The sequence below is a fragment of the Lissotriton vulgaris genome, chromosome 7, assembly GCF_964263255.1.
Source record: "Lissotriton vulgaris chromosome 7, aLisVul1.2, whole genome shotgun sequence".
Lineage (NCBI taxonomy): Eukaryota > Metazoa > Chordata > Amphibia > Caudata > Salamandridae > Lissotriton > Lissotriton vulgaris.
The window spans coordinates 1689963379-1689978946 of NC_141695.1; the positions used below are offsets into that span (position 1 = coordinate 1689963379).

The 15568-nt window shown below is 47.7% G+C and overlaps 1 protein-coding gene across 3 annotated transcripts in view; it reads left to right on the forward strand.

The window, feature by feature from the left end:
• The first annotated feature begins 2334 nt into the window (after positions 1 to 2334).
• PTK6 (protein tyrosine kinase 6) overlaps positions 2335 to 15568 on the forward strand; it is a 172340-nt gene continuing 159106 nt past the window's right edge. The window contains exon 1 of one of the 3 annotated variants that reach the window (XM_086932807.1): positions 2335 to 3092. In XM_086932807.1, coding sequence (XP_086788933.1) covers positions 2671 to 3092 — 422 coding nt within the window. In that variant the 5' untranslated portion in view covers positions 2335 to 2670. The remainder of the gene's footprint in view (positions 3093 to 15568) is intronic. The other 2 variants (XM_086932809.1, XM_086932808.1) reach the window with 2 other exon arrangements.

Consider the following 15568-nt stretch of genomic DNA (forward strand, 5'->3'; position numbering starts at 1 on the left):
GCTGATCGGCGAGGAGCCTGTCGTGTTATTGGCAGCAGCTGCTGTGTGTACATACCTTTTTTTTCAAGTTTCAAGTTTCAAGTTTATTTATTTTTATTTGCTTTGATACTCTACTGAGGACCACAAATAATTTGAGCATAAAATTCTGTTTTTTTTACACCGTTTAAAATTTCTTGTGCTAATACAAAGTTAAAAATGGTTTTGAAAATATATAAAAATTATGACAGACAAATTCATTTGGAGGAAATTTACATAAAATGATCAGTTCCTTTGCTGAGCTAATCCTACATTTGACGTATATGGATTGCAGAAACCTCTTCCGTGCTGTGCGTACATACCTGAATACGTCCCCAATGTGTATGCTTCCATACAGAAATTGCATAGACTTTCATCTGATATACACCACGAAAATGGTACTTGGACTCTCTCTGGGTGGTTCTGGGGTATGTTCCCTCCCTGGGGTTGGAAGTTCCTTTTATTTCTAGCTGTGAATGCTGGTATTATCTTCACATGTTGTCTTTGCATACATTGTCTCCAAACCTGCTACACTTATTGTATTAGTGTCCTCACCCCTAAACGGAATCTGGAATCAACCCTTGCAATGTCAATTTCCGATACTGAATATATGAATAATTCTGAGTGTTGATGTCTTTTGTTTCTCTGCATATTACATCTTTTTTGTTCCCAAGTCTGGAATGGTTTAGCAAATGCTAAAAGACGGGTCTGTTGGAATATAAATGTTTTGGCTGAACTGTTCATGAATTGCACGTCTTAAGTTAGCATTTACGGCACCATTTTATATTCAGCCGCCATTTTGAGTTATGATTGAAACTAACTTCTGTCTCTATTCCACAGCTGAAAGCAGCTGCAATCGTTTTTTTGTTTCGCCAAGGTTGTGCTTTGCTGTATTAATGAATACACCCTTCTTATTAGTGCATACCTTTCCCACTAGATAGGCCTATTTCCACCCTTAGAGCGGCGGGCACAGGCAGAGTGACCTTGGGGCTGAGATAGCATGCACCCGGTCCCAGAGTCGAAACTCATCTTACTGTACTTCTTTATTGTAGCTGCACTTGCTAGTAGATTTCCATTGGGGGGTGGGACATTCTTGGTTCAGAAAGCATACATATTCTATCTCTATGTTTGCTGAAGTCAGTCCCTCTACAGCAATCCAAGGAGGCTGGTCCGGCCGGACTCCGCTCCAGTGTAGCTGAATAAAATATACTTGGTTTGTATTCTCTACTGTCTGACCGACTCTTCATTTGTATGGAAGGCTGAGAGGCAGGCCCGGACTGGCCGTTGAGGGCACCGGGCAATTCCCCGGTGGGCCGCATGGTTGGGGGCCGGTTTTGGGCCCCTGGGGCCGTTTTTGTTACAGGGCCGTTATGCTGCAAAAACGGCCCTGTAACAAAAACGGCCGAAAACCGGCCCTGTCACAGAGCGCGGTCGCACCTCTCCCCCCTCCCCTCTCCTCCCAGAGGGGGAGGGGGGCCGGTCGAGCACTTTGCCAGGGCCGGTTCTGGTTCCCAGTCCGGCCCTGCTGAGAGGTGGTCTCACTTCTTCAATCATGGCATCCCTCAAGGATCTATCCTTGCTCCCACTCTATTCAATCTTTACATGGAGCTGTGGGAGAACTACAACAAAAGGCAGGGCTCCGGTATCACCTCGATGATGAGAACACTCAACTAATCCCACTAAAACCGAATTCTTTCTTATCTCAAACTCAAACCCTCCACCTCCTATAGAATCTTGGATGGATAATCTGACCATTCTTAATTGTAAACCTGCCATTGTTGATAGTGCCAAATCCCTAGCAGTCATCCTAGACAAAAAAACTTAACTTTATCAATCATTTTCATCGCCCAGCTCCCCACCAAGCACATCCCCTCACATCCCTTGGACTCTGACTGCTTCATCACACTCATGGGAGAGCTAGATCGCCCTCGGCCTCAGCTGTGTAAATATGTCAAATATACTTATGAAACCCCATTCGCTCCAACGTTAGCAATTTGTAATTTATTTTCTTTTTTTTTGTGAACATGTAACTTTTAAATATGTAGCTCTCACCAAGAGTAACCGTAGCAGTCATACCTGTTATCACCTCTACCATGTTACTTGGAGTTTCTTATGTAATGTACTTCGCTCTATTATAAAGCGCTCTGACACCTCTGGATAAAGTATGCGCGCTGTATAAAAAACACATAAATAAATGAAACGTGAAGTCAGGGTGATCCCGCCCCGTCGGCTAAAAATTAAAGTTGGCTGGCAGCGCCTCTGGGCCCGGGCCGGGTGGCTGCGTGCCCTAGGGTGGATTGATTCCCCGCCCTCTCCGGTGTGCTCCCGTACCAGTGCTGACTGGGCTGACGCACCAGCTCTGGCCAAGAATGCGAGTTCTTCTTTCTTTGTCAGACTGTCAATAACTTGACCAAATCTTTCCCTCCTTCCTCGTAGGCTGGCGGTGCGACCGGAGAGGCGGAACTTGTCGAGTGGGGAGCCCTTGGAATGAGGAAGTGTCGGTGGCAGAGCCTGGTCAGGGCATGAGGACAGGTGCAGGAGCGCCCTGTCCCTGAACGCCCTGAGCGCCTGCCTCCCTACGCCCCCTAGCGGCGGGGGTATCCGTCGACCCTTCCCGCTGCTGTGCCATGTAACCTCACCCGGACGCCCCCCGCCATGCGGAGACGCTGTGCCGGCTGCTGCCCCTGGGGCTGCTGCAGGTGCTGCAAGGATGAAGAGACGAACAAACCCCTCGGCGACCTGGTCATCGTGAACCCGCCCGCGCTGGGGGAGAAGACCCCCACACCCCCGGCGAGAACAGCGTCCGCCGCCCTCCCACCCGCGGTGAGACCACCCCCCACCCCCTCACCCGCGGCGAGACGGGCCGCGCTCGGCCAGCTCTACGTCTGCCTCTGGGACTTCCAGGCGCGGACGGGGGAAGAGCTCAGCTTCAAGGCGCGGGACCTCCTGCTGCTGCTGGAGCGGCACGGCGGCTGGTGGAAGGCGGAGGCGGTGGACGGGGCCGGCCGGCGCACGGGCAGAGTGGGCTTCGTGCCTCGGAACTTCCTGGCGGAGCGAGAGACCGGGGATGCCCAGCCGTGAGTACAGCGCCCGTGCGTGTAAATCTGTGCGCGCGTCTAGGCGCTATGACTGCTAAAACGAATGTTCTCTAGAGTTTCAGGCAGGCGCGACAAACTCGAATGGTGGCCTGTAGCTTAAATAACAGCTGCCATTATTTCTCAATGTAACCGCAGTCCTCTTATCGACCTTGGAATGGTGAAAGGATGAGCCAGTCTTGCTGAGCTACAACGCCGTGCCTTCCAGGAGCTATAATGGAGGACCAAATATCGCGACAAGAAAAGGCACATTATAGGTCACATTCTCGGACAGGATTATTTCGCTATTCCATCGTTTTAACACTCATTAATACTGAGAGGGGAAAAGTCTCACCAAAGTAGTACAGATTTGACGCACGAGTACAACGATCAAACAGATTACATACAGTAAAATACTCGGCCGAAAGGTGACCATTAACATTTACAATGGGCCTGTCACTTGTTAGCGCCTCGTGGGTGCACTTTTAAGTAACTTTCGATCTGTTCTAAATACATTTTTTTATTTTAATCTGTAGATTGTGTGGCAGATGGTGGATTAGGGAGCGAGACTGGCAAACACACAATTATGCGAAAAAGATATCAGTTGCTCAGGGGCCAGGGCAAACACTATCTCTGTATTCTTGCCTACAGGGAGGTACACATCCTTGTAGTGGCCTGACGGCAGCGCCCCCCTTTCTTTTCCCGTCAGTGTTCGGACCCACTTTGGGGCGGCGGGGCCATCTTCTGACACAGGGGCACAGGGCTACTTCGAAGGTGAGCGTGTATGCTCTTCATATGGGCCCTTCAAGCTTCGCCCTGCCTAGCATTCCAGGCTTTAAAGGGGAGGGGGTCACAGAACTAACTTAAGACAAAATCCCAAATTTACTACCATTTTAGTATTCATAGAAGGCACTTACTCATTTACTCATTTCGGTATTCACAGAAGTTAGGACTCCTAACTTTAGGACTCCTAAATGCCTTCTGTGAATACCGAAAGTCTTAAAGTTTGGATTTTTCTCAGCTTGTCATGAGAATGCGGGCGCTGTGGGCGCCCCCCTCCCCCCCCAGCACAGCGGGGGAATAACCCCCACAGCGAAGTGGTTAAAAACGAAAACAAAAAATAAAAGGCATTGTTATTTGCAATGTCAATAGCTCAAACTTGCATAACTGTGAGAACTATTGCACTGAAAATGCGTATTAGATTAATGAGTAGAAACGCTCCCTTTCGGCCCACACGGCAAATTCATTAAATAAACAAGTGCGGCCGCTAAAGTGAAAGTGAAAGTGTTTTCCGACCTATGAAGGAGATCTTGTAATGCGACAAGTAAAAGATCCAGTCCTCATGGTAGGTAACCAAAGGTGACAGGGAGGTAACAAGGAGGGACTAAAAAGCTTCATTATCAATCGGAAGCCACCATTTACAAAGGACAATGACACCAGCCAATCAAAAATATGGGCGGAGAGAAGGCGAGGCTAACACAGCATACTCAACTACTGCATGCCTCGCAGAGCGAGCAGTGCATGCGCGCTGCCGCTAGGCCAAACCTAAACAAGCATTTGCAATGCAATAGGTCTCGCATTAGGAAAGTTTGAGCTATTGGTATTGTAAATGACATTTTTTATTTATGGGTTGGTTTTGAAAATAGCAAAATTATAGCTTTGTGATTTACAATGCCAATAGTTTTAATTTTCGCAAATGTGACACCTATAGCATTTGTAATGCAATATGTGTTGTATTTAGTTGACTTAGAGGTATTGATATTACAAATAACAATGGCTTTTATTTTTTTTAAATAATTAATACCGAAATAAAAGCTATTGTAAAATTCAGTATGGCAATAGCTTAAACTTTTTAAAATAACTTTTGTGAAGATTATGTTCAGTGTATTTTATTGTGAAGAAAATCCAAGAACAGAAGTGAAATATTAACATCTTTTTGTGACATTTTTAATAAAGCTTGAAAAATTGAGAGAACCTATTTGAACCAGTTGTTGAATGGTTGTACAGATTGATGCTGTTGTGGTGCTGAGTGATGTTGTGGTGGTGCGATAGATAGATAGAGTGAGGGCGATGATAGATAGATAGAGGGAGACAGACAGATAGACAGATAGAGTGAGGGCGACATCAGACAGATAGATAGAGTGAGGGAGACAGACAGACAGTCAGAGTGAGGGAGACAGACCGATAGACAGATAGAGGGGGTCAGACAGATAGATAGAGTGAGTGAGTGAGGGCGACAGATCAGACAGATAGAGTGAGGGCGACAGATAGACAGATAGACAGAGTGAGGGAGACAGATAGATAGAGTGAGGGAGACCGACAGATCGATAGATAGAGTGAGGGCGACAGATAGATAGAGTGAGGGCGACAGATAGATAGATAGATAGAGTGAGGGAGATAGACAGACAGACAGAGTGAGGGCGACAGATAGACCGATAGATAGAGTGAGGGAGACAGATAGACAGATAGATAGAATGAGGGAGACAGATAGACAGATAGAGTGAGGGAGACAGACAGATAGATAGAGTGAGGGCGACAGATAGATAGAGTGAGGGAGACAGACAGACAGAGAGTGAGTGAGGGCGACAGATAGAGTGAGTGAGGGCGACAGATAGATAGAGTGAGGGAGACAGATAGATAGAGTGAGGGAGACCGACAGATGGATAGATAGAGTGAGGGTGACAGATAGATAGATAAATAGAGTGAGGGCAATAGATCGAGTGAGGGTGACATATAGATAGAGTGAGGGCGATAAATAGGTAGAGTGAGGTGGCCTCGTGGTGGACATGGTGGTGGTGGACGTGGTGGTGGTGGACGTGGTGGTGATGGAGGTGGGTGTGGTGGAGGTGGAGGACGTGGTGGACATGGTGGTGGAGGACGTAATTGGGGTGGACGTGGTGGTGGTGGAGGACGTAGTTGGGGTGGACGTGGTGGTGGTGGTGGACGTAGTGGTGGTGGAGGTGGTGGTGGGGGACGTGGTGGCGGGGGACGTGGTGGCGGGGGACGTGGTGGTGGGGGACGTGCTTGTGGGGGACGTGGTGGTGGTAGTGGTGGACATGCTGCTGGGTGTGGTGGTGGTGCAGGGTGTGGTGGTGGTGGACGTGGTGGTGGTTGTGGTGGGTGTGGTGGAGGTGGGTGTGGTGGAGGTGGGTGTGGTGGATGTGGTGGTGGATGTGGGGGGGGTGGTGGATGTGGTGGTGGATGTGGTGGTGGATGTGGTGGTGGTGTGGATGTGGTGGTGGTGTGGATGTGGTGGTGGTGTGGCTGTGGTAGTGGTGGTGGATGTGGTGGTGGTGGAGATGGGTGTGGCGGTAACCCTGCAGGAGTTTGCCAGCAGGCTGTGCAAAATTCAGCAGCGCCTCTAGGCGTTTGTTGCAATGCACGGACTCCACACATAATTTGGCATCACGGTATAGTATGCAATAAAACATTTCTTAGCACATAATTAAATTAGAAGCTCAAAAGAGCTCTTTCGGCATCTCTGGCAAGTGTGAATGAACAGCACCATAATCCTCTAAGAAACAAGACCAGGACGGGTAGGAATGCGTACAGTGTAGTTTCTGTAAGACTTTCCCAAATTGACCCTAATCAGGACATATTAAACCTTTCATGTCTATTTTACATTATCTAGATAGCAAAAGACTGGGATCCAATGATGAAAGCGGAGGTGACACCAAAGTAGCAGGAATATAATTTATGGACGCATTACCTCGGCTGTTTAATCGGGTGTGATCTTGGGCATGACAGCCTTCAGCGAGCAAAGCCAGAAACGGCAAGGGGTGGGGGGGCGGATTCCTTTGAAGTGGAAGACTGAGGCTAGCTCAGAATTCGAAGAAAGAAACTGGATTTAAGTAACTAGTCACACCTAGGAAACTTGGCAACTATGTTGTTGGATATTTGCGTGGCACTTCTTGGTGTTTCTTGTAGTTAGGGGTATTATAAGAAACAAATAATTGTTATATCAGAACTGTTTTACATGTCTGAAGATTTCGGCCAATAGTATTACACATGTTTAACATACCCTTTACAACCATAGGCCTAAAAGACCCACCATGCTCACTGATGTTGGCCAAAAAAACTGATTCTGCTCAGAGTCACACAATGACTCACTGCCAGTGGTGAGCTATACTGTTCTTGTCTTAGAGAAAAACTAAAATCAAGGCTGTGTCTAGCTTGTTGGCTCTAAATATGCACAAAAAATATGGTGCACATGGGGGGGGGGGCAGAGAATGTATGCAGAGCTCTCGAAATGCCATGCAGTCCAGGTTATTGCTTTGCATTCTGGGACTTGTAGCTGAGTGTATCCCATTATAAAATCACAACCTCGGAATCTTAGGAGCTCTGTGGCTGCTGTTTTGTTTTCAAGTTAAAATTGCATGCAAAGTACCCCCTAGGGAGTTCGCGCATTTGTCCAACCACCTACAGTTGTATTTCTGCCCATATGCAATCTTGTAGGAATTTTGTTAGGCTGAACTGTTGATTCCGACAAAGAATACTGCGTTCTTTTTTTATTATTCAATTTATTATTTAAGCGCTCTGGGGGATATGGTGATTGCTTTAGAATGTATTTGGTTTCAATGAACTCGGTGCTAAGGTGAACATGGTGTGTCATGCATGAACCCAATTAAGAAAAATAGCGATCAGAGTCACGGTGTGGGACGGCTAATAGAGTAAAGGAAATGCAGACACCGGTGGGGGAGGGGGGAGCATGGTGAAAACGGCGGGAAGTGTCCATATCATCATGGACACTATGTTACAGGCTTGGGCTTTCCCTACAAAAGAAATAATTGTGTTCAGATGGGTTGATGACACAAAGACTACACCTCCCAAAATGAATAACGTTATTAAAGGAAAGAAGAGAACTGGAAAAGTGTGTCCCTGTTGACATCGAGCTCCCTGATAACCGCAACTCAGAAGGATGAAATGCCGATACAGCCCAACTGTGATTCCGAGCTGCCAATTGTGGAGCGATGACCGTTCACAGCAGATGTGTATTAACATCCTTTCCTGTGAAGTTTACAATCCGCGCTAAGCATGCAGCTACGTCAGAACAGAAAGTGTTCCATTTATTGCCCGGAACAGGAAGCGAAATGTCACCTCAGCCCTTGTCCCGTCAACGTATCAGACCCGTGGTCAGTCACGCAAGAGGTCTGCTAGGAGCTCGCTCATTCACAGATTTTGATAAACAGCGATTGGGTAGGTTACAGGTTTCTATATCTGCGCTATGGCAGAGGGCAGAGAAGATGAAACGGCAAGTGTTCCATTCTGTTTTATGAAAGTGCTTTAAGTTGTGTGGAAACCTGAGATATTGGAAGGAAGCGTTTGAGGAACAAAACATGGCCTGGAGAAAAGAATACTGGGGGGAGATGTGTTGTGGCTGCCTGCTGTTCACATGGCGTCGGTGGTCTGGTTCCTGTAAAGCTTTGTGACAACCAGTGGTCGAAGTGGGGAAAAAAAAGTAGGGGAACTGTGGGCGGAGAATCAGGGGGCAGGAATAACCGAAGATTGGATCAGTGGGCGGAGTCAGGGGTGTGGCTAGAAATAGCAAAACATTCCAATTTTTAGTACGTTTAGCATTTCACTGACCAGTTACAGCTTATAACGTTATTTAATTCAAACAATGGAGAAACATGTTTATTTTAGGTTTAATTCAGGAAAAAGCAAACACTCATAGAGAATGCAGGTTTATGTAAAGCTCGCAACATATGCAAATCAGTCTTTATCCTACGCTCAATGGGAGCAGTCCAGCCCAAACTGCCAGGCCAGGTCCTCCCTGGACTGGAAACAAGCATCCTAGGACCGGTTTCGGGCTTTCAGCCCTCATCAGCCAGGATAGCTTGATTCCAGTGGCATGGAGAGCACGGGACCCACGTCTGAGCATACCAGTCCCACTCGGGATGACAAAAGCAAAAAGAACAAGATGGACAGAATGCAGAACAATGTCATACATTCACATCAGTACATAGATCTGGACCTAAATCCATTGTTTTTTCTCACCATGCCATTCCAGTTTGGACCCAGCCATATGCAAATCAGTCTTGATACTGCACCCAATGGGACCAGTCCAGCCCAAACTGCCAGGTCATATGTATTCAAGTGTACTTTCATTCGAGAAGTGAACACAAAGCAGTACCCACTGAACTATCCACATAAAATATTGCTCTTTGATATGCATGGTACACGTTCTTTGCAGCAGGCATATTACCCCTCTTCACTACCTTAGATGAGTAAAACAGCCACTAGACAAAACACACTCCCATCTCTCTCCAGCAGGTACATTGATCACCAAAGTTATCTTGACACTTGTATTGTTGACCAAAACTTGCTGAATATACAAAGAACTTTGCTGTGTTTTTAAAACTCCTGCACTTGTACAAAACCGGTCCCCCCAAATTAAACTGGCCCCTACCCTTCCAGTAGCCCTGGGAAACACCTGATGCCTGGAACGGCCAGTCCGGCATAGTTACCTTTTTCAATGCAATACTGCAGATATGCATACTTATTAGATATAAACGTCATGGATCACTGTTAGTGTAAGATACAGAGTCTACCTGAATATCCTTTGAATTGGGTTCCTGCCTGAATGACACACATCAGCATGTTTGGTACACAAAAGAAGGTATCTGGGTAGTGCTCTGAGGTAAGCACATTAATGTTATTCATAAGGACCCTCACACAGGACCACTTACCCTTTTGTTCTTCCTGTACAATTCCTGCCTGTGCTTAACTATGCATAATCTTTTGGCAGATGTTTTAAAGTTTGCACCTTTAACATAATCTTTCTAACAAGCAATATAATGTTTTTAACTTCTAGCCAATTTTGTAAATTTTTTAGGGCCATGCAGAATTCATGGCATCTGCAGTCCTCTGACTTTGAGTTGAAGAGAAGTTGTATTGTGCAGAGATGGGTTTGGGTCCAGGCCGGGGAAACTCCAGCCGAACCCTTACTGAGGCAGAGGTTCCTGTATTGTGCCAGAGGTTAAGCTCTCCTCTTGCTGGTTCAGAGACACGCTTGCCATAAGTGGATTGGAAGCAGCGTGACCCAGACGGTCCTTTGTCAAGGCAGAGGATCACCCAGCTCTTTAGAATAGAAGCTGTGTGTTCTGCCTCTTCATGGCCTTTCTACTAGTCCCAGATTTGGCGGCACTGTCTAATCCCAAGTCTCTTGTTTTATTCAATGTGTTTCCAGTTTAGGGCGCACAGGTACTCAGTTCAGTGTAGTCAGTTTGTTAAAATAAACTAGTTTGTGTGCCTGTAGAAAGAAGGGAAGGGAGAGGAGGTTGTGGGCACTCCAGACTAGGGTGGCCAACTGGCATGGGTGCAAATTCAGGATGGTGAGTGTAAGAGTTCAGGACAAGGGGTCAAAATTCAGGGCAACAATTTGGGGCAACAGGTATGCTTTGCAGACACATCAGTAGATGTCATGCAATAGTATATAAATAAATAGGCAAGTCACTTCTACTGCCCTGTCACTTTCTCCTGCCCTGTCACTTCTCCTGCCCTGTCACCGCTCCTTCCCTGTCATTTCTCCTGCCCAGTCACTTCCCCTGCCCAGTCACTTCCCCTGCCCAGTCACTTCCCCTACCCCGTCACTGCTCCTGCCCGTTCACTGCTCCTGCTCGTTCACTGCTCCTGTCCGCTCACTATCTGCTCACTGCTCCCGTCCGCTCACTGCTCCTGTCCGCTCACTGCTCCCGTCTGCTCACTGCTCCTGCCCGTTCAGTGCTCCTGCCCGTTCACTGCTCCTTTTCTGTCGCCTCTCCTGTACTGCCACTGCTCCTGACCCGTCACCTCTCCTGCCCAGTCGCCTCTCCTGCCCAGTCGCCTCTCCTGCCCAGTCGCCTCCCCTGCCCAGTCGCCTCTCCTGCCCAGTCGCCTCTCCTGCCCAGTCGCCTCCCCTGCCCAGTGGCCTCTCCTGCCCAGTGGCCTCTCCTGCCCAGTCGCCACTCCTGCCCAGTCGCCTCTCCTGCCCAGTCGCCTCTCCTGCCCAGTCGCCTCCCCTGCCCAGTCGCCTCTCCTGCCCAGTCGCCTCTCCTGCCCAGTCGCCACTCCTGCCCAGTCGCCTCTCCTGCCTAGTCGCCTCTCCTGCCCAGTCGCCTCTCCTGCCCAGTGGCCTCTCCTGCCCTGTCGCCACTCCTGCCCAGTCGCCTCTCCTGCCTAGTCGCCTCTCCTGCCCAGTCGCCTCTACTGCCCAGTCGTCTCTACTGCCCAGTCGCCTCTACTGCCCAGTCGCCTCTCCGGCCCAGTCACCTCTCCGGCCCAGTCACCTCTCCGGCCCAGTCAACTCTCCGGCCCAGTACATTTTCAGGGCCAGTCAACTCTCCGGCCCAGTCAACTCTCCTGCCCAGTCACCTGTTCTTTCCCATCACTGCTCCTGCCCAGTTCACTCTGTGTACAACATTGACAAATTACACAAGGTGGCAAGTTCCCCACAGTACTCTGCTTGGGGAAAGCTCTGTAATCCCTAACTAGTATTTTATTTATTTTTATTATTTTGAGTTTTATATTGGGCTGGCATGACACACTCACATCGGCTTGTTCTGGAGCATCTTACATTTCCCAAACTTCCCCGCACACTCACAGGGGCTCGGGCTGGAGTACCTCTGGTGTACACGAGTCTTATGGCAAACTCACATAGACTTGCAACGCAGCACTTCGGATTTACACAGATCTTATGGCATACTAGTGCTTAATTTGAGCAGGTGGTTGCCGGCACTTATTTTTGGGCACCAAAGAGCAAGAGACTGAAAAACAAACAAAGCAGAAAGACAGAGGAAGAGAATGACAAAAAACCCACCATAAAGGGAGAAAGCAGGAGTGTGTAAGGATGAGATAAAGGGACAGTTAGTGTCTGGCAGCAGAATAAAGAGGCCTGAGGTGTTTCAAGACCACGCATCCTTGGCATTCAGTACGCTGATATTTAATTGCACCGGCCGCGGGGTTCAGAGCAAAGTTTTGGGCACAGGCACTTATTCTATTACAAATTAAGCACTGTGGCACACCCAGGGGGCTTGAACTGGAGCTTTTCGAAATGACAGAGATGTTATGGCACACTCGCAGAGACTTGCAACAGAGCACCTCAAATGTACACGCATTCCATGGAGAACTCACCAAGGTTTGCACTGATAAAACTCTGATTTACATGGGTATTATGGCATGCTCTTGCCGACTTGCACTGTGGCACCTCAGATTTACACAGATCTCATAGCACAAACACTTATCCTGGAGCACCCCCAATTTGCACGGATCGTATGGCAGACTCACAGAGATTTACACTGGGGCATCTCTAGACTGCACTGAACCTGTGACAGACTCACAGAGATTTTCACTGGGGCATCTCCAGACTGCACTGACTCTGTGGCAGACTCAGAGAGATTTACTCTGGAACATCCCCAGATTGCACAGATCGTATGGCCGACTCACAATTTACTATGGAGCATCCCCAGTTTGCACGGATCGTATGGCCGATTCACAGAGATTTACTATGGAGCATCCCCAGTTTGCACAGATCGTATGGCAGACTCACAGAGATTTACTATGAAGCATCCCCAGTTTGCACAGATCGTATGGCAGACTCACAGAGATTTACTATGAAGCATCCCCAGTTTGCACGGATCGTATGGCAGACTTACAGAGATTTACTATGGAGCATCCCCCGTTTGCACAGATCTTATGGCAGACTCACAGAGATTTACTATGAAGCATCTCCAGTTTGCACGGATCGTATGGCAGACTCATAGAGATTTACTATGAAGCATCCCCAGTTTGCACGGATCGTATGGCAGACTCATAGAGATTTACTATGGAGCATCCCCAGTTTGCCCAGATCGTATGGCAGACTAACAGAGATTTGCTATGGAGCATCCCCAGTTTGCACAGATCGTAAGGCAGACTAACAGAGATTTGCTATGGAGCATCCCCAGTTTGCACAGATCGTATGGCAGACTCACAGAGATTTACTATGAAGCATCCCCAGTTTGCACGGATCGTATGGCAGACTCATAGAGATTTACTATGGAGCATCCCCAGTTTGCACAGATCGTATAGCACACTCACAGAGATTTACACTGGGGCATCTCTAGATTGCACAGACCCTATGGCCCACTGACAGAGGCGTGCACTGTCCGGAGCACTTCATATTTACACAACTCTATGGAGAACTCACCAGACTTGCACTGGTACAACTAGATTTTACACAGCTCTTATGGCACACTCCCAGTTGGCACGGATCGTATGGCAGACTCATAGAGATTTACTATGGAGCATCCCCAGTTTGCCCAGATCGTATGGCAGACTAACAGAGATTTGCTATGGAGCATCCCCAGTTTGCACAGATCGTATGGCAGACTAACAGAGATTTGCTATGGAGCATCCCCAGTTTGCACAGATCGTATGGCAGACACACAGAGATTTACTATGAAGCATCCCCAGTTTGCACGGATCGTATGGCAGACTCATAGAGATTTACTATGAAGCATCCCCAGTTTGCACGGATCGTATGGCAGACTCACAGAGATTTACTATGGAGCATCCCCAGTTTGCCCAGATCGTATGGCAGACTAACAGAGATTTGCTATGGAGCATCCCCAGTTTGCACAGATCGTATGGCAGACTAACAGAGATTTGCTATGGAGCATCCCCAGTTTGCACAGATCGTATGGCAGACTCACAGAGATTTACTATGAAGCATCCCCAGTTTGCACGGGTCGTATGGCAGACTCATAGAGATTTACTATGGAGCATCCCCAGTTTGCACAGATCGTATGGCACACTCACAGAGATTTACACTGGGGCATCTCTAGATTGCCCAGACCCTATGGCCCACTGACAGAGGCGTGCACTGTCCGGAGCACTTCATATTTACACAACTCTATGGAGAACTCACCAGACTTGCACTGGTACAACTAGATTTTACACAGCTCTTATGGCACACTCACACTCAGCATCCTCTGGCGCTACTCCGGAGATATCTATTGTCTCATGGGTGCAACAATTATATGACTATGGTAAAAGCAAGCTGAGCACCTTCTTAAAGTTTGAGAATAATTTATCACAAAAGTGAACTCTATTTCAGAAATGTTGCAGTGAGAAAACAAAGGGATCCCGATAAAAGTCAACAAAGAGCTCAGAAGCCCTAGAGAGCAGTCCCCTCCGATGACTTCTGTGCGAAGTCCAGAGGTACACCCCTGTATCACACTCTCTGTTACTGTGTTTGCGCAGGACTTTAACTTCAGGTTTAGACATTTGAAGTGGGATAAAACAAAGGAGAGCTGGATTACTGTTGCCGCTGTCGATCACTTTTGGGCATTTTCACCAATGCAGTTACCACCAGCAAAAGTCTGGGGGTAGTGGATGATGATTGTATGCACTTTTAACCAAAGGGAGCTCAATTGACTCACAGTGAGAGACAGAGAAGATGTTGATACTTCTCCAAGCTATAAAGCAGCTAAAAACTATTCAGTTCCAAGAGCAGCGCTATACGAGTGAAAGTTCCTTCCACCCTTCATCATTCATTTATTCATAAGAGGGACGCGAGATGGCTGGGGGCGGAGGCACACATACATAGGTCGAGTTAAATGAAGATTAAGAGGTAGCCATAGAGAGGGGCAGTGCGAGAGAGAAGCAGGAGGGAGAGAAAAGAAAAGAGAGAGGGAATAACAGGAGTTCTAAAGCTACAGGGGCGAAGCGGGGAAGAGCGCTATGGGATAATAAAGAAACTCAAACAGAACGACAGAGATAATTAAACAATGAAAGAAAGAGACGTGTAGAGGGAAGAAGGAGACTGAGAGAACGACCGATGGAAAGAAAAAGACAGAGTCTGAAAAACGATTCAAGAAATAGGGTTTAGTTGTCTATAAACAGGGACACTTGCAATTATGTGGCTAAAGAAGACCAAACTTGGCCACAACCGGCATATTCTATGGCAGTATTATTTACAGCATTATCCTTTTCAAGGCAGTAATACTATGTGAGCAAAGGGTGCGCTTTATTTGTAGCAGCTCAGCACTTGGATGGAGGGATTCACAGTTGAAAGGTGAGCAGTCAACCCTACCAAGCGTTTTCATCCTTTTGAGGTAGAAACATTTTTCTTTGAAAAGTGCTAATTATGCAGCATATTGTGCGTCATGTGACAAGTGGGGCAAACAGATAATTAAGCGGAAAACACCATGGTCGTGGAATCACTCATTCTAGTGGCCTGTGGTAAAAGAGACAGAGGCAGCAGCTAAAATCGCCCAATAATTGCAGAGACAGACAGGAAGTCTGCGAGAGGGTGCATGACAGAGAGGAGGAATAGCAGATTCTATAGACAGAGTGACAGACAGAGAGAGCGCAAAGGGGGAAGATGGCTTAAGCAGAAGATACTATAAACAGAGACAAGCTGACCTAGAGAGAGATTCCGGGTCCCCGGACTGCGCCAGGGTGGGCACAGTGCAGTCCAAGCACCTGAACCCACAGAGCCAGCCACCGACACATCTGAC